The 18,832-nt window shown below is 31.1% G+C and overlaps 2 protein-coding genes across 8 annotated transcripts; both read right to left on the bottom strand.

Moving 5' to 3' along the window:
• Positions 1 to 1,431: 1,431 nt before the first annotated feature.
• Positions 1,432 to 6,538, bottom strand: LOC113858290 (auxin response factor 18-like). Its single transcript, XM_027490854.1, has 4 exons — positions 4,779 to 6,538; positions 3,383 to 4,269; positions 3,143 to 3,208; positions 1,432 to 2,843 (listed from the first exon to the last, which is right to left on the bottom strand). The coding sequence occupies exons 1-4, from the start codon at positions 5,847 to 5,849 to the stop codon at positions 2,762 to 2,764; spliced, it is 2,106 nt and encodes a 701-aa protein (XP_027346655.1). The 5' UTR covers positions 5,850 to 6,538; the 3' UTR covers positions 1,432 to 2,761.
• An 8,941-nt stretch (positions 6,539 to 15,479) lies between these two features.
• Positions 15,480 to 18,832, bottom strand: LOC113857883 (GATA transcription factor 11). 7 transcript variants are annotated; one of them, XM_027490147.1, is made up of 3 exons: positions 18,755 to 18,832; positions 18,069 to 18,322; positions 15,480 to 16,655 (listed from the first exon to the last, which is right to left on the bottom strand). In XM_027490147.1, exons 2-3 carry the CDS (start codon positions 18,309 to 18,311, stop codon positions 15,969 to 15,971), a joined length of 930 nt encoding a protein of 309 aa, XP_027345948.1. In that variant the 5' UTR covers positions 18,312 to 18,322; positions 18,755 to 18,832; the 3' UTR covers positions 15,480 to 15,968. The 7 variants fall into 7 exon arrangements, with proteins under 7 accessions (XP_027345948.1, XP_027345950.1, XP_027345951.1 ...); XM_027490149.1 differs by having other exon boundaries at positions 18,735 to 18,819; XM_027490150.1 differs by lacking the exon at positions 18,755 to 18,832 and having other exon boundaries at positions 15,480 to 15,785; positions 16,035 to 16,655; positions 18,069 to 18,737.

The raw sequence follows: 18,832 nt of genomic DNA, 5'->3' as shown, positions 1-18,832 counted from the left end.
AAATGAATAAAACTTTAAAATATTTTACAAAATATATTTGACTAACACTTAGGTTTTCTAGGAATAATATCATCATTCCTAACAAGGTTTTATTCTCATGTTTAGTCGGATTAAAATATTTCCATGAGTATAATGCTTTTTTTAAAGGAAACATTAATCAAAACAAAAGCATTGAATAAATGTATTATCAATTTAACAATGATTCTGATATGCAAATAATACTAATAATAACATTATTAGCAGTAACACAGGAACATAAGTAATAATACTAATTGTGAAAACAATTACTGTGATTGTGAGAGAAATGAAAGTATAATTGTGTCTATTTTTATTTTTAATAAAATGTTGATGATTAAAAAAAAGTAAATGAGAATAAGTTAGTAATTTTATAAATTAGTATCATAAAAAAGGTTTTATTTTTACTTTTAAAGGTGATAATAATTTTTTTTCAATGTTACTTTCACAAAAGTACTAAAATATTTCCTATAAATAAAACTAACTTAATAGTATTTTTAATTTAGTTATCGGAATGATGTGATTTGTATAAAGGTGTGCATTTTATTCATTATTTTGAGGATTTTTTTTTAACAAAGTAATGAAATGGGTGTCAAACATGGCTTATACATTTTATTTTTTTTTAAATCGGGGGGTAATGTTATAAAACAGGAAATAATCATTGACTTAGTTAAAAAGTGTTGGGACCAAATCAATAAATCGTTTGTTGAAATTGTTGAAAAACTTATACTCATAAAAATAAATAAAGGGCGCAACATAACTAGAAAATGTTAAAATATTTGTCTAACAATAAAAAAAATGATTTAGTTTTTGACAATTTCATAATTATGACCAATTTAATTAAAATTATTTATTACATTTTATATTACTAAACATAATTTTAGAAGTCTATGATTTAGTTTTTGACAATTTCATAATTATGACCAATTTAATTCAAAAGTTTTGACGGTTTAATTTCTTGACTGGACCGGTCATAAATTCGATTTCAGTTAGACTAATTAATCAGTTCAAATTGATTTTAATAAACTTATACGAATGTCTACGAACAATCCACAGATTAAAGTTGTTAATTGTATATGCGTCAAATTGTACGAAGGTCGTGGGTTATAACCATAACTTAAAAAATTTACATAAATAAAACAATATTAAAAAACAATAATTAATATTATCTTAAACTTTTATATTAACAGATAAATAATAAAAAATTATTCCTTTCTCTTTTTTTTAAAAAAATTCTACTTTAATCACTTAATCAACCTTAAAAATTAATGTTAACAGTTTCCAATTTTAATAATAATCCAAGTCACTAATTAGCAATTGATGCGGGGTCAATAATCATGTCAATTACAAGATTTGAGGTAAATTGAATAAAAATAACCTTCTTTTCTTTCAATATATTTTTTTCTTTGGACATATAAATACATGCTCAATATTGGAATAAAGTAGGTGCAATGACACAATCGAATTGTTCTTTTGAAATTTGAAAGATTACAGTTAAATGGACAGTGGAAATTGATAGGGACGACACTAAAAATATGTGAATTATATAACTCAATTATATTTTATTAAATACTTCCTTTTTAATATAAAATTAACATTTTTAATCATTATTTGTGTGTATTAAGTTTGCATTTAGCAACTTTCTAACCAAGTTACTTAAATTTTCGCCTACTTCCTTTCTAATAATATGTTTTAAAGTTGTTACTTTCTCATAAAAAAATCACATTTCAATGTAAATGTGATTCGGATAAAGATATACATACATTTTAATCACATTTAACGATTAAAAACAACTTCTATCAAAATAATTCTACTGAATTTCAAATCAAATGAACACTAAGTACGAAGCAAAATTCCTTTAAGAAGATTGATAAGATGAACTATCACCTTCTCAAAATACATTAAATTAAACACACTAACTATCTCATTGATTAATTATGTACGAAGGAAAAGGATGATAATGAAAATATCAATCAAAGAAACAACGTCGAAAAATGGAATTATTTAATTAAAAAAATCTATTTTTATTCTTAACAATTTATGATAAAACTCATTATTATATTTTCTATTCTTAAAGATTTAAAAAATAACCAATAAAAATATATTGTTTACTCATAAATCTATAAAAATAAAAAAATCAGAATTAAAAATTATAATAAATATAAGAATAAAAACAAAAAAAGTTCCTGAAAACAAACTATCCTTAAGTTTCTTTGAAAAGTTTATAGGCATTCCATTGCAAAGAGGGTGCATCTAATGTAGTTAGAAGTAGTTACTTCACGGAAACAAATAGAGGAAAAAGATAATGATGATGATGAGTCATGGCTAATTACTAATGAAAGCTACATTTCCCTTGGACCAACAAAATGGCAGACATTATCACAAATAGATGACGCATTAATCTGTGCATCCACACACCAAATACACATACATGCATGCCTTTCCTCAATTTATGAAGAACTAGTGACGTGGAGACACGTAGGCAGCCCAATGGAGAAAAAGCAAATTGCCAAATGGGGTCCGAATCTTGGTTAATATTACAATAATAGTTGACCATGATAAGTGTATCATCATTTGTACACTTTAAGTAACCAACAATACCATCCTAGATAAAATATTTTTTTTGGGTACACAGTAACATTGATTAAAGATTTGTGTAGCATATTCAGTCTTTGCAGAGGTGAATAGAGTTAAAACTGTCCTTAAACTACTCAAATCTCAACAATATCTCAGATGCTACACCATATTAAGCAAATATGCTCAGAGGACCTGTTTTATTTGATGCATCCAATCCATGTTCACCATTCCGAGTTCCTGTTATCCAGGCCCTGCAAAACATATTTGGAGGAAAGGTTATACTTATACATACAATTTTGAGAGGATTCTAAAATATGCACCACTGATAAAAATAGAATGATATAGAAATGAAATATGGAGAATTATGCAAAAATGTGACTAGTTTTTCTTTATGAAGATTTTATTGGCACACCCATCTTAATAGCTTTTACTTCCCTTTTCTGTTTGGGCATCTGAGCTATGATCCATATTCAAGAATACATGTAACATATAGTCATTCACACAGACGAAGATAAATGTGTAACAAGACTGAGCTCTTTTTCTCTCTTACCTTCTAACACTTTTGCTGCCAGAGTTTGTCAAAATTGTCAATCTTTTTGCTGTCTTCATGAAGTCACTGCAGTAAGATTGCAAGAGAAACACAACCTCAATAAATATAGGATTATGACAGAAAATAAGCATCTGAATGGTATATAAGCCATGGTAGTGCTGCCATATTTAAGCACCGTAGTGAAAATAAAATGATCTATTGACACCAAGATGGAAAAGGTGAAAAATACAAAAAAGGTACCCGAAGGGTTCGTCTCCAGTTTGCTTGACCACACCTGTTGCATCACGGTAGAACACGTGGTTGAAAATCTTAGATCTTTCTATGTCAAACATGTTGGCAAGTCTCCTATAAAGCTCTTCATAAGAACCAAGACGAGATAGGTCCAGTGTCCTTCCCACGTCTTCTGACTCTAAGAAAACCTTGCAATGACCAGTATCCAAGCCAAGTTGCCAAGAAAATTCAGCAGCAGAATCTTTTCCAGGTGAAAACTGCTGTGAGAACGTAGATTGAGAGTCATCAAAAAAGCACTTTTCTTTGTCCTTATCCTCATCTAGCGAATTTTTTCTAGTAAAATTATGAGACAATGCATTTCTAGAACACCCTCTAGAAATTTGTTGCTCAGTGAGTATTGGTTGACCAAAAAGCAAGAATTGGTGTTTCTCAACACCGTCAGATTTCTCCAAACTCTTATTAGATTTTCCCATGGTCAGCAAGCATGACAAGCTTTCTTTGCTCTTATCATGATTTGTCATGTTGCCATTTGAAATCCCACTATGCACTTCATGTTGCTGGCTATTAGTTGGAAGCAACCCCAACTGCAGTTTATTGTTAAGGTGGAGATCTGATAAAGATATTCCAATTTGAGCATGCCTGGCTCCCTGTATGCCTGCAGGAGCATTATCAGATAAACCACACAAGGGGTTGTTAGGCCCAAGCTGGTTGCCTGAAAACGTTGGTATTGGAAACTGAACATCAAGTGGAAAGTCCGGGTGTTGTGGAAACCGTAGCTTCTTCCTTGGAGGAGAGAAGGGTGTGAAATTGATGGCTGGCATGTTTGATACCAATTCAACCAACCACGGGCTAACACGCTTCACATTTTGTAGTAAATCTGGCTCGTCCCAAGTAACCTGTTGCGGCAAGATCAATCAAGACAATGTAAGAAAACTTTCTACAAAACCAAATTGATTTGAGCTATGATGTGAATGCAATAGAGTATCAAGAATACAAAAACAAATATCTTTTCCTCAATCAACATTTGGTAATTCATCCTCATAATCATAACATTCATGGGTTTACAGTTGCATGTGAATTATTGCAGGAAATTGGGGAGCTTGGAGGAGGGGATTAGAGGATTACAAAAGGCCTTCTACTAGATCTACTTAGTTCAAGCAATTTCTGTAATATATATCCACATAACCATACTCTTAAGAGATCATTGTAAGACTGAACATTAAAAAGCAAGGACAGATTTCCAAAGAAGCATAAAAAATTGAGCCCCTTGTACCTCATCAACAAGCATCTCATGGAACAAGGTATCTGAAAAACACTTTCTCCAAATTACCAAAACAGACACAAGAAAAAGTGTTCAGTTTCATGCAGTCTTAACAATTAACACATGGATAAAGGATGTAGGTACCTGAAGAAGTCGCCATGGGGAATTGGGCCAGCGGATGGGATCAACAACCTGAACAGAAGCAATGGTTCCCATGAACCAACTTATCCTGGAAGAGTCCTCAGTTTCAAAGGGCATCTTGAACCTCATCCCAGAACACCATTGAATTCTCATAGCCGCCCTAACAGCAGAAGCCTTAACACAAAACTCAGGAGTGCTAGCTCTCGGATAATAAACAACTTCAAATGGATATTTGCTAGCAGCTAGTGTCACAGCTTCCACAACAGCTTCAGGCCTCACTCTTGCTCTTCCACTCAGACCACCACAACCATTCCTCAACATCTTGTTCTCCTCTCTCATGAAAAACGAGAAACCACCGTAAGCCCCAACACCACAATTACCTGAAGCTGAGCTCCACCCAGATGAGGCCTCAGAACCACCACCCCCAATACCCTTCTTAGCCCTACGAATCCCAACACAAAGATCCCCATTCTCAGCCCTCAGAAACACCACTGAATCACCAGCAACCAGTTTCTTCTGGTTCACGAAAGTGCTCCACCCAGTTGTAAGCAAGTGCCTACGTGGTGTGCCTCTATATATATGCCTAAACTTCCACAACTCACCATGAACATCCTTTGCAACCACGGTCTGAACCGGTGGTTCAGCCGAGTAATCAAGCCGAGGAAAGATGGTTTCAGCACAGTACCTTGGAACTGAGAACCCCCCACCATTGTTAGCATCTGATTGGGTCAAAGTTTTGGCAAAAGATGCAGGCTTTTCTGAAGTTTCCAACACTTCGTCACCCCCGTCTTCATCATAACCAAGCTCTGAGCTTTTGAGAGGAACCAGGCTTATCTTGGCAAAAACCTCATCGGTTTCTGGGTCTGCCATGAATTTCACTGCAGCAACCTTGCATAGAATGAGTGGTGGAACCCTCAGATCAACGTTGGTATGAGCATGCTCCGCATGCCCTTGTGGAAAGTAGAATACTTTGGAGTTCACTTGTGGCATCTGAACCATGCCACCTGCACACGCGTGCCACAGTTGTGGATCCAAGCTCTTCTCACCCTCCTTCATTGAAAACACCCTTGTCATCAAACTCTCTCTCTCAGGGTTCCCTCGTTCAAACTTCAAACACAGAAAATTTGTGTCTACTTGAGAATCTAGATGATGAAGAATGTGGGTTTGAAATAATGAATTTTCACACCCCAATTGAAGAAAGTGACAAACTTTAAAGCACCCTTCTTTAGAAACCAAAGGGACTCACTTCCTCCTGCGCGCATGCACCATTCACACGTTGAGAAGAAGAAGAAGGTTGTGAAGAAACTATAGCGAAGTGAAACAGTGTTTTGAGAAATGGTACCTCTGAAACGTGTTGCAATGGTGAATGAATGTTTCTCAGATAGTTTACTCAATTGAAAGGAAAGGCTTTGAAGAATCTGAAAGATGAAGGGTAAGAGAGGAGTTGAGAAATTGGGGTTTCATTTCAGAGGCAGAAAAGTGGAAGCTGAAATCAGAGTCAAATTGCAATGATGTATGGTACAACATGCATGGTATCAAACTCCATCGCGAACACACAAACTTCATTCACCTTTCAAACCTGCTTCTGTTTTTCTTCTTTCTTATTATGTTTTGGTTTCTTTCAGATCTCAATCAAAAAGAAAAAGGAAAACTTTTAACTTCTTCCTCTCTCTCTCTCTCTCTCTGCCCAACACAGAGAGACACTCTTCGGAACCTGTGACCGAAACAAACGACCAAACCAAGTGGTCAGCTTACCAAAAATTATAATTTATTTATTGTTTAAAATAAATTATAAGAATGTGAATTTTATTTTGGGGTTTTAATTATTGTCATATGATGTGATAAAGATGGTAGGGGTTAACGTCGCGTCGCGTTATTATGTCAGAGAATATCGCGAGTTTATATCGAACCGGGAAAACGGAAGAGAAGCAGAAAAGAAGTGTGGTAAAAATCAATATTAATATTTTCGCTTTTATTGTTTTATATTATATTTACATTCAGTTTTTTATTATATTATTTATCATATTTTATGTTCTAAAACTAATTATTTTTTATTCTTATAAAAATATTACATTTAAAACCTAATTATAAATACTATTAACTTGTAGAAATTATTTTTAAAAAAAATTAATTATAAATACAACAACTTTTATAAAAAAAAATTCATTTAAACCTTCATTTTACTTATTATCTCTCTTTTACTTTTACCATTTCATACTCTTTCCTCGGCTTTTAGAATATTATTCGGTAAAGATTGACAGTTAATTGGAAAGGCTTATATTTTTTTAATAATTTTTCCAAGGTATATTTAAAAATCGATGACTTAAATTAAGTGAACATGAAAAACAAAGCGCATGAACTGTGTGAAAATATTTTAACTTATTCGTATAATACTAAATAAAAATTTCATTATAATAATACAAAAACATTTATTATATTCTTTGTCTTTAATACATAAATTTTTATTATTGTTAAATAATGGTAACATATTTTAGTTTATATATACTAAAATATAATGTTTCAAGAAAAATTATAAAAATATGAGTATTTTTCAAAATAACAAAAATCACAAATATTTTTTTTTGTATTTGAAATTTTTTATTATGGCAAATTTTTATTATTTTAAAAAATTTGTTATTATCGAACTTTGAATTTTAAAATATTGTTAATATTTAAAAAAAATCACTTATGAGTTTTAAACTTTTTATCATATTATCTTTAAATATTTATACCACATTAAAAATCGTTATTCACAATGAATTCCATGTTTTTAAATGGGATTCAAATAGAGAATAAAAAAAAAATTAACACATAAATATAAGTAATAAATGTAAATTCAAATGAAGATTAATGTTTAGTAAAAATTTTAAAATAATAAATTTTAAGTATAATTTTAGAATGTTTTTAAAGTTAAGATTAACCTATGAATATCTCTACATATTTTTTATTAATCAACTTATAGCTTAATTAATTTATTTTAATTAATATAGAGATAGAATTGAATAAATCATTATAGATAGCTAATAGTTAAAATTCTTTTGACACCTCTATCGTTCGCGGAGATTGATGAAAGTTATTCTCGTATATTGTCCTTCTTTAATCAAACAACTACTTTCCAATTAATATTCGATTTTTTTCTTTAAAATAAAAGAAAAATATTTAAAAAGTGTTAATCAGTATTTAACAACATTGATTATGAAATAGAAAAATATTTAAAATATATAACTAAAACATTTTTCATAATTTTTGTACAATTTAATATACTTTTAAAGAATTTTATATTTTAAACTTCTTAATTAATATTTTCAAGGCATTTTATTAGTAATACTTAAAATAAAAAAGTGATTTTGATAGTAAAAAAGAATGGAATAAAAAATATTTTAAAATATATATTATGCTAATATTAATTTTCCAAAAATATATTTGACAGATAAATTTTAGAAGAGAATAGAACAGAAGATATTTTTTAATTTTAAAACAAGAAAATCATATATTATTTATAATAATAGACATATTAAATTAAAAGTAATATTAAGTTATAAATTTTATGTTAAATTGTAAATTTTAAATATATTGATTCAAAATAACAAAAAATATTATTTTCTTGTAAAAAAAAACTTCCCTTCTGAAACAAGTTTTATATAATAAGAAGAGTGGCATTTGAAAGGCTGCCAAAGTGAAACGTGGGTTGTATGTTGTGATAAAATAAAAAAATTACAAAGAGAAAAATAAAAATAAAAAAAGGAAAATAAAAGAGTTGGGTGCCAAGTATTGGATAAAGGCCGGCTCTCTACCTTAACTTTATATGCCGAAAGTAAAAGAATGATAACACTGTTAGTTCTGAAAATGAGTTTTCATCAGATTCCAAACATGAAAGCCATGTTTTCCCCCCTTTTCTAGGTTTGAGTTTTTCTCTTTTCGGTGAACTTTTCCTCCTAAAAGCCACATTTATACCTTGATATTATATTTTGTATATAGAATGAATCCAACCCTTTAAAATTGACCACAACCCTTGTACTTGTGAATACATACTTGTTATTTTCTACCAAAATAGCAATGCAAAAACAGTTCAAATCAAGGAGGATTTCTCACTACAAAATTATTTCTATTCATGTTACCATAATCTGCATTTTGCTTGGGGTTATAAGTAAAAAACCACTTATAATTTTTTTATCAACATTTTGATCATTGATGTTACCCAGTACATGTTTGGCATATCGTTTGGGTCTTTAAAAAAATTTAAATTGATAAACCCCTTTTCTTTTTTTTTCTTTCTTCATAATGTTTGATAAAAGTTCGTTTGTTATAATTCAATTTGAGCTCAAAAGGTCGGAAAAATATACTTCTTCTGTCAAAACTCATTTTGAGTTTTCAACCGTGACTCTTTGCATATTAATTATCTTGAATAATTTTTTTAATCATTAATAGAGATAAAATAACATAAAATTTAAGGACAATTTGTAAATGCACAGTTAAAAGTTAATTAGAATGACACAACTCGAATGATTTTTTTATTCGAACTACTATTAAGAAAGTGTTATCAGTACTTTAAAAATATTAGTTAAGAAATTTAAAATATTCTTTATTGAAAAACACAAGAGTGTATTTATTCATGCGATTTTAATGTATCTTAACGTGATTTTCAATAAAAAAAAATGTTATTTTGTTGATTTTTGAATTATTTTTCTTAAGAAAATAATTAACAAGACCCTTACTTTTAACAATAAAATATCCAAAAATAATTAACAACTATAAACTCATGTTTACGTCAAAAAAGATAGCAAAACTTGTTTTTGCAAATGAAAACCCAAGCACACTCCCATGTCTTTTGTTGTGTTATTTTCTGCTTCTTTGATGGTGATTGAATGATGAACAACATGGCACTTATAAATTATAAAGGTGATAGATATCAACAAGGAAGATGGGGATATCCACATGCATGCTGAAGTTAGCTTTTGTCTATAGCAAGTGAATATGCTAATAAGATGGCATCCTCATCCCAAGAATTGGCTTTCAAAAACCCCGTTTGGTGATCATAAACGAGGGGACAGAAAAAGTTTATCTTGTTCTTTTCTTGGAGGCTGCTGGCCCCCTAAATTCTCTGGTGCCTAATAACACAGTGGATCTGACTCAGTTAACCATGTAAAGATACCCAGCTTGGATTATATAATGGAAGCATAACCCTTTTATTTAAACTTGTGAATTGTGATTCAAAATACTCATGCCAAAGTAATGGTAGTAGTAGTTGTTTGAAGTAGGTGTACTTGAGTGTTCCTTCATTGAATTGTATTAGTTTTGATAAAAAAAATAAAAATTAATTAATCTTATGCAAATTTTTGTAATATCATTTGATCAATTCAAATTATAATATAAAAATAATTTTAGTCAAGTTTGAGTAATTTTTTAAAAAAGGTTTTGAAGAAAAAAATAATAAAAAAATGAATAGTTTTTTTAATAAATTATGAATAGCACATGTTTTCTATTTTTAGAAGCTTTTTCATTTAATTTTTAAAAATAAAAATAAAATAAATTATTTTTAACTTGTGAGTGAAATTTTATTACTTTTATATCATTTTTATGATAAGTTATATATATATATATAAATATGCATAAACTGACATAAACAAGTTGTACAAAGGCTAACCACCAGCTAGTACGATATATATTGCCGATTTAGAAATGTTAACATCAAATATAAAAATAATAAATGATACAATAGAAGAAAAAAGAAAATAACAAAAAATAAATACAAAATTTGACAAGCATTGTCAAGGTAAAAGTTAAAATGAATGAAGGAATAACTTTCTGAGTTTTGATCCAGCTGCAGCAAAAGGTTAGGAATCAATCAGATCTATTGCCTTTGCTACATCAATGGGGGTTTAAGTGAAGTGACAACGTTGTTACTGTCAATTAATCATAAATAAATGTCTTTCAAAAGGATTTAATGTGTGTTTTTGTACATATGCCAATAGCAAGAAAGAATGCAACAACAAGAAGAACATCAATATCAAAATCTAAATAAAAGGGGGAAAAAGGAGTTGATAAATCAACCTAAAAAAGATGAGGTTTGGAGAAGTAAAAGATTGGTTGGTTAAGGATCAACGTTGTTACCGACATACAACATGAAGACAATTAAGAGACGAAGATGAAATGATAGAAAGAATCAATGCAGAGAGAAATAACAAAAGAATTGGATTATTCATCTTATTCTTATCTTCAACTCAAAGGCCATCAACTTAACATGTCTCATTTTGCCGTCCCAAACTGTAGATTGGGGCATATTTATCATCATGCGCTTATTATTAGTAATAGTTATAATGCCTTTCTTTCTTTTCTCTATCCATTGGGAAGTGCTGCCTCGCTTGTCCTTAGTCTTGTTCCTTTATGTTGTTATGTTGTCCCTTAAGCTTAGGTAAACCTTTTTTCTCTTAGATTCTAAATATCTTTTAGTAGAGTCAATTTTAATAGAATATATTATTATAAACAATCAAATTCTTCTTTTAAATATTTAAATGATATGTTAAGCTAAAGTATAGACAACATTTAATCAAATAAATCAAATTAAAAGAAAAGAATTATTCAACCAAATACAATATAAAATAAAATTATTACAGTATAGAATTCTGGGTGTTTATAGGAAATAATAAACAGTTAAAGATTATTTTTGAAGAAATAGAGAAGGTGGTCTCTGGGATAATTGAGTGAGATGTATCCGAAAAGTGCATAAATTAATTTGGGTTGACACAAAATTGTAATAAATGTTGGCATTGGGTCCCCAGAAATTGACAAATGAACTGAAGTTTGGGCATTGTGCTTCTTTGTGACTGTGTGCCCAAAACAACCGGCCACCATGGAAAATTGAAAACTGAAAAGAAAAGGAAACCCAACCAAAGTAAGAGCGTCGCTTTCCCCTTCTCTGCCGAGGGCTGAGTCTCAGTAAGTCTGACAATAATAATTCATGATAGCATCTATGTCAATTCACACATTTAACATAATTTCATATCCCTAGCTAATTTCTTCTTTTTTTTTTTTATAATTTTTTACTACCATCTTTAGACACATGTATTTCCCAAATATTCAGATAAAACCTTTGTTACTCAGTTTGAATGTAATTGACTTAAGTAAAAATAACTGTAGTTTTAAAAAGAAGTGTAATAGAACTTACATTATATTACATAAACTCTTCAGATAATTTGTTAATATAAAAAGTTGATTAAATTGAATTGTGTGGGAGTGATTTGGGATTTGGAGTGGATGTTTAGGTTGATTGGAGCTAATTTGAATATGATTTGTTTGGACTTGAAAGTAAGAGTAGCATAGTACATATGTGACAGCTAGAGACAACCCCATGCTACATGCTATATGCTATGGTGGGTGCAGGAATGGATGGATGGATGGATGATGGTGTCAAACTCTGTTGCTCTTCGTTGGCATGGCATGGCATTTATGACATACGTAAGGTGTGGCCCCCACTGCATGTTGATGGATTGGACGTGGATGGTCTCTCTCTCTTTGGAGTAAGGAATCTCTGTCGTTGTGTTCTCTCTGTCACGGGAGAGAGAGAGAGAGAGAGTCGGACATTCACACAGTGCTCTCACACTTGACACCCCTTTTCACTGCACCACCCCATATTCTACCTTACACATAAATTACAACTACAAAGCCAAATGGCAAATTGAAAGAGCGTTAAATAGTGAAAGAATGTGTGATGAGATAGTAGATGAATCCATGGCATAGTTACTTGACAAATGATAATGGCAAGTGTCGTTTCATGCAATATAGATATTAGATAGAGTAGGGGAGCGTCACAGCGTGCCTTGAGCTCCTTTTCATCTTCATGTCGTTCTCTGCACAATTACAATGTCGGCTCAGAAGCCTGCTACCTTTCTTTGCTTCTTCTCTTACCCTTCTACTCTATTTAAGACCACTAAGCGTCTTTTTAATTTTAAATTATTAAATATAATTCAAATATATGCATGAATTTGTCTATATTATATATTTTTATTAAAACAGTATGTGTTTTATATTAGAAAATGTAGTAATTAATCTTTTAATTAAGAATCAAAGGGACTAGAATTAGTTTTCAAATAATTGATTTTTGATTGGTAGAAAGTGTGTACGCGCCTTAAAGTTTACAGAAAATGAAATTATAAATGTGTGTAATGAGTATTAATTTTTAAAAGAACATTGAAACAGATTTTAAATAATTAATGATAGTGGAATTTTATTGAAAAATATGTATTATATTTTTATAACTTTAATAGAATAAATGTAATTTTTTATGCTTAAGCAAGGTTAAGAAAAAAAAAATCTTATTGAAAATGAAAATAGTGGCTGCACCATCCATTCATTCCTTCTAATTTTGTTAATATCCCCTTAGCATGAGGAAAAGGGAAAGGAGCAATCTTTGTAGACCTCAACCCAACTAGAAAGCGACATTAATAATTAACATCATAAGGATGGAATTGAACTAAAACAAACTACATATACAACATGAACACAATTTATTGTTTGAATTGACTTTACTACCAGAAAGTATGATAAACAAAATATCTAATTCACTTTTTAATTTTTATCCATAAATGGACTAAGCTATGCATGCTTATGGACTATGGAGAGGGGATTGGGAGCATGTTACTGCCTCAAAATAGAAAGTTAGGGTACGGACCATAAAGGATGGAAGCCTATTCACCTACGTTAGGATTAATAGTGCACATGCATTGATATCATGCCAATGCTCTCATGGTATATATAATTAGCTATATACCATAGGTGTTAGGGCATGTAAATCTAGTCTTTTAGACTTTAGAGGTAGAAAGGTACATGGGCATTCAACTAAAGTTGGAAACTAGCGTTAGAAGGTGGGGATGCAAGGACATAATAGGTTATTAATTCAAGTTTCACGTTAGAAATTTTGAAAAAAATTTGTTTTTAACCATACAAATATATTTAATTCTGTAGTTACTATAATAATATATAGGGTTTTGAGTCCATGCAGTTATGTATCATGTGAGAGTCTATAATTTTGTCTTTTAAAAAAATATAAATGAAAAAATTTATAATAATTTTTTAAAAAAATAATAAATTTATAAGTAGAGATTCTCTTTCTTTCTCAAACAATAGTATCAAAATTGATGATTCATTTAAGCACATGGACATTCAACTATATTTGGAAACTAGCATTAGAGGGTGGGGATACAAGGACACACTCCTTAATCACATAGGAACATTGCAATTCATGGTGATTCTCTTCAAATGGAACATGTATATACTTAGGAGTGTCAAGGGCAAGGCATGAAAAAAGCAACAAAGTCAACAAATAAACAAACTTCCAAGTTCCAAGTGCTTAACCTTTTGTTTAATGTTTGCCCATGAACACTAAGCAAATCTTGTCGGTAAGAATTACAATAATAAGAATAAAATCTTATTTTCAACCATAAAAAATATAAGTGATAAAACTTTGGTGGTCATCCAAGTATAATTCTTCAATAATGCAAAGTGTCACCACTATTCATTTATTCCGTCTCTTAATAATGTTTATACTTTTAGTAGTTCAAATAACCAATGATGAATATTAAATGCAGGAAAACCATTCATCAAATAACGTTTCATTTAAGAAGAGGATTTACCTCCTATAAAATAAACAGTGAACTTCAAAAGATGAATTTCAAAGTTATAATTGCTGATTAAAAAATTGATATTTTAATAGCGTCAAATTTGCCCTTTGGATAATTAGGATAAGTATTGCCACTTCTCTTTATATAACGTTTTCTATAAAATATGTTTTTTATCTGTTAATTAAATCAACAACAACAACAACAATAATAATAATAATAATAATAATAATATTTAAATAAGAAACTTCAATAAAGAATAATAATAAATGAGAATAAATTTTTTTGAATAATTATAGCTTCTTTTTCTTTTTTGTTCAAGTGGATGATCATAGTTTGAATTTACTATGAAACCACTTATGCCTTGTTCCCTTGGGTTGGGAACTTCAATTGTACCATGTACATGTTCACAAATGTGACTATGGACTGCCTCAGAAATGTCCATGACTTTGGATTTACAAAGAGCTTATCGGGGGTCTGCTTTGCGGTTGTGGCAAACAAGTTTCGAAATAAGTCTACCAAAAACTCTCCATTCAGATGAATGAAGTTATCTTGACCCAAAAACGAAAAAGAATTTAATTTTAATATACTCACTTAAATATTTTTTTTTTACATTTTTAATTGATTAAAAACAACTTTATACATGCCTTTTAAAATTACTATCATAAAATCAATATTTTTTTTAATCATATGACATTTTGTGATTAAATAATAGTGTAAAAAAAAAAATCTCAATATATTTTAAATTAAATTAAAAAAGCTTAAAACGAAGAAAATGTGCCAAATGTAATGAACAAGATCATTTTTCACTCGGATTATGTTTCACTTCCCACATTCCTTTCTTGTTTTAACCTTGTAATCGATGCCATGATCCTTTGCAGACATGAATAGAATAAAAACCTTACTTTTAGTACCTAAAATTATAAATATCACTTATTTTTATCCAAAACTTTACAAATATTTATTTAATAATACAGTTAGTTATGCTAATATCTTTTACTTTATTTTCCAATATTATTTCATAAAAAAAGAGACTAGTGAATAGGATTTGCAAATTCAAGACCTAAAAGAACTTGATAAAACAAGGGAGCTAAGTGACTAATGTTCACAATTTCAAGAACTAGAATGGAGTTTAGTTGAAATAAATAACATTATTACCGAGAAGGAAGTTGAAGGGAAATCGTCATTCAGGCCTACATGTCAACAACCTAAGCGAGTTCTTTCACTATAAATTTTGTTTCTTCTCCCCCCTTCATGTTACCTGACATATTGATATCATTGTCTTTGATCGTTAAATTCATGTCTTTGCAACACATCCAGCAGGCAATTTCAAAGAACACCTTTTATTTTATTCTCTTCCTTCTCAGAATTTTCAACACATTGTTTACTTGAATGCCTAGCATGCAGTGAAGCACTGATATCATCTTATTACCTTTTATTCTACCAATCAATTTACATAAAACAAATGAATGGTGATGCTAACTTGCTAATCGATATAAGATTACACCAGAAAAAAAGTGAACAATAAACAAGGAGAATCCTGTTTAGCACTAACACTCAATAAAATCTAAACATAATATTATCCTAGAGAATTTCCAGGAAGGTTTGATGATCTAGACAACAAAGAAGAACATCTAACACTCACCTGGGTGGCTTTGTTCCTCATTTCTAAGACCACCTTGTGAGAGTTTGAGTGCAATGATGCTACAAAAGTAGGGCTAGCTGCAGGCCGGTATTCAGGAAAGAGCCGGCCAGACCTGTATCGAACTCCACAAGCGTTGCACAGGGTCTTGGGACCCATTGGTCCCTCTCTCCATTGTGGTGTCTTTGTCATCTCACAATGCATGCATTTTCTGGGTGCAACTGACTCCTGTGATGAGGATCTCTTTGTCTCCGTTTTACTAGTTAGCAGGGAAATATCCTCTTCCCTCTGCTTCTTGTTGACACTGCTTAATAATTTCCCAGTGGGCTGTATTTCTAATTCAGAGTCATCTATCCTTGGACTTTTTTGAAAAGACGGCAAAGTAGAGGAGAAAGGAATTGAGAATAGTGGGCTGGAGTTTGAGGGACGCTGGCGTTTTCCTCGGGGACGCTTTGCCAGGATAAAAGGTAACTCCAAGGTGGAGTTCACAACTGAGGAAGCACTACCACCTTCAAAAACAGAAACTGGACTGTAGGTTTGACATTGGTGCAATTCTTTTCTGTCAAAAGAGACATTCTGGATGGGAATAGTTTTGCCACATGTAGGTCCAGCAGTCTTTGCTAGCTGTTTTATTGGGGAACCAGGAAACACACATCAAATCCTCAAAAAATATATAACAATTAGATCCACAGATGATGGATATGTTGCTATGTAAGTATCAGAAAAAAATAAATTTTCAATAATGCATGATGTTTTAAGTAATCAGAGACAGAGGAACTAGGTAATTTCTTCCAATATTTACATGTGTACACCACAGAGCTGTTCATATGAAAGGAATGCTACAATTTAAAGACGTATATTTTTTAATTATCAGATGCCATAAAGAGTCAATAATATCATGAACTACAGAAGAAGTTGGTAAAATTATTCGTGTCTTTTTGCAATTTCAGTTTATGATTTGCACATGCTTGTCTATTAAGTATTTATCTCCAAATTCAAGTGTATGCTAGTAATGCTACAACTTGATCTACTTCTTATTCCTGCCATGAGACAGTTTCTACTTAATCTGTGATTCCTGATCAGTCTTAGCCTAGCTGTCACCCACCTTACTGATGCATGTTTCGTGAATTTTAAATCCATATAGACAAGAAAAGCTTTGGCCAAGAGGAGGGTTATACATTATCGTGCTACCCAGCCATAAACCAAGTTCAAGCACACACATGAAACGTCTATCATCTACTTGTAAAGTATCTGAGAAAGCAAATTTTGCATCCTTTTATGTTATAAATAGCACATATTCATCATTCAGAATAACCAAAATACTTCCAAGTAATGTTTATAGAACTTTATCACTTTCTGAGAGCAATACTCGTTAAAGTTAAGACATGAATACCAAGATAATTTTGAGACAGATTTTTATGGTGTCAACTACTATGTTTATAAACTAATAACTGCAAATTTAGCATATAATAAAAGTTCATGTCAGACATACCTTTATCTCATTAAATGCTTCCCCTTCTATGATTTGAGTTTGAAACCAAAATACTCAAAAAGGGGGAATAAAAAAAAAAAGCGTAAGCAGGACACTCCAAGGGAATTGAGAGTACCACTGTAAGCTAGCTGTATTCTTCTTAGTACTGTACTGGAAGAAACATCTAACCAGGATGGAATCAACTCACTAGCAGACCCTAAAATGTCATGCAACTATGGTAGCCCTATTATCCTGCTTACCAAGAAATGCATGAAAACTGAATCTTTGGCATATGGTTTCACCTCAAGTTTTTCTTCTGAACTGGACTGAAGTCATTCAACTAATCTTTCCAGTTACCCCCATATGATAAACTATGAACTTACATAAAGCACTGATAATCGTACCACATAATTAATCAATCAATTAATTAACTAATCAGATATAAGTGAACTGAATTGAAGTAAAACTCTGATCTTCCCTCTGCATAAGGCAAGGGTCAACATGCCACCACAAAAAAGTTAATCAGACAGAGACATCCAGAGCATAAGTGAGGACAGGAAACTCACAGAAGCAGAGAAACTGCACTCATGTTTTGCATTCTCATTTAGAGTTTGAACACTCAGCTCCGACGATGATACTGAAAAAACTCTAAGAGATGGCTCTTCAAGTTTAAACTGATCATCCCAATCTTGTTCCACCCCATCAATTTCCACATCTTCAAGTGGGAAATCAAAAAATTCAATAACATCATCAAGAATCTCATCCGATAGACCATTCAAATTATTGTCAAAAACCCAACAATTCTTCATATTAGCAATACCTGAAAAAGAAACACAACAAAGCCAACCATCCATAATTGCTCCATAAATTAAAGAAGCTTTAAAGAAAGTGATTGGAAATTTAAATAAATCTTATCTTATTCTTGTCTGACATAGCTCATTGTTATAATGGGATTATATTATTATATGAACAAAGCAAAAAATAAAATAAAAAACGGAGCAGCAACAGCTGTTAAACCTACTGGAGGAACGTTAACGTTGCCTCATAAATAACGAGATGCTGAAAATTCAAAAGCAGGAAACGTAAGAGTGTACATTGTTTAAACTATTGTAAAAACAAACGCGAAATGCATAGTAGAAGATGAAATGAAGCAGAGAATAAAGATGTGTGGTGGTGCAGAGTGACAGCGTCTGAAAAACAAAAACAAACGTTTGAAATTTGAAGACACTGACAGGGGACACATGAACTCAACTCAGTTAGATTCCTTTCAATCTCATTTCTTTTCGTTTTTACGGCGGTGGCGCTTCAATCTCCATTGCCGAAGCTTATC

This window comes from Abrus precatorius, unplaced genomic scaffold (assembly GCF_003935025.1).
Source record: "Abrus precatorius isolate BTA unplaced genomic scaffold, Abrus_2018 Scaffold2, whole genome shotgun sequence".
Lineage (NCBI taxonomy): Eukaryota > Viridiplantae > Streptophyta > Magnoliopsida > Fabales > Fabaceae > Abrus > Abrus precatorius.
The sequence above is the reverse complement of the archived record's forward strand: the minus strand, read 5'-3'. Positions and strand labels throughout refer to the sequence as shown.

Coding starts and splice junctions, on each gene's coding strand:
- LOC113858290 (XM_027490854.1), bottom strand. CDS start 5,849: ATGACAAGGGTGTTTTCAATGAAGGAGGGTGAGAAGAGCTTGGATCCA. Junction 3,209..3,382: donor ACTGGAGACGAACCCTTCGG/GTACCTTTTTTG, acceptor ATCTTACTGCAG/TGACTTCATGAAGACAGCAA. Junction 2,844..3,142: donor GGCAGCAAAAGTGTTAGAAG/GTAAGAGAGAAA, acceptor TATGTTTTGCAG/GGCCTGGATAACAGGAACTC.
- LOC113857883 (XM_027490144.1), bottom strand. CDS start 18,356: ATGGATGGTTGGCTTTGTTGTGTTTCTTTTTCAGGTATTGCTAATATG. Junction 16,656..18,068: donor AGTGCAGTTTCTCTGCTTCT/GTGAGTTTCCTG, acceptor CCAATAAAACAG/CTAGCAAAGACTGCTGGACC.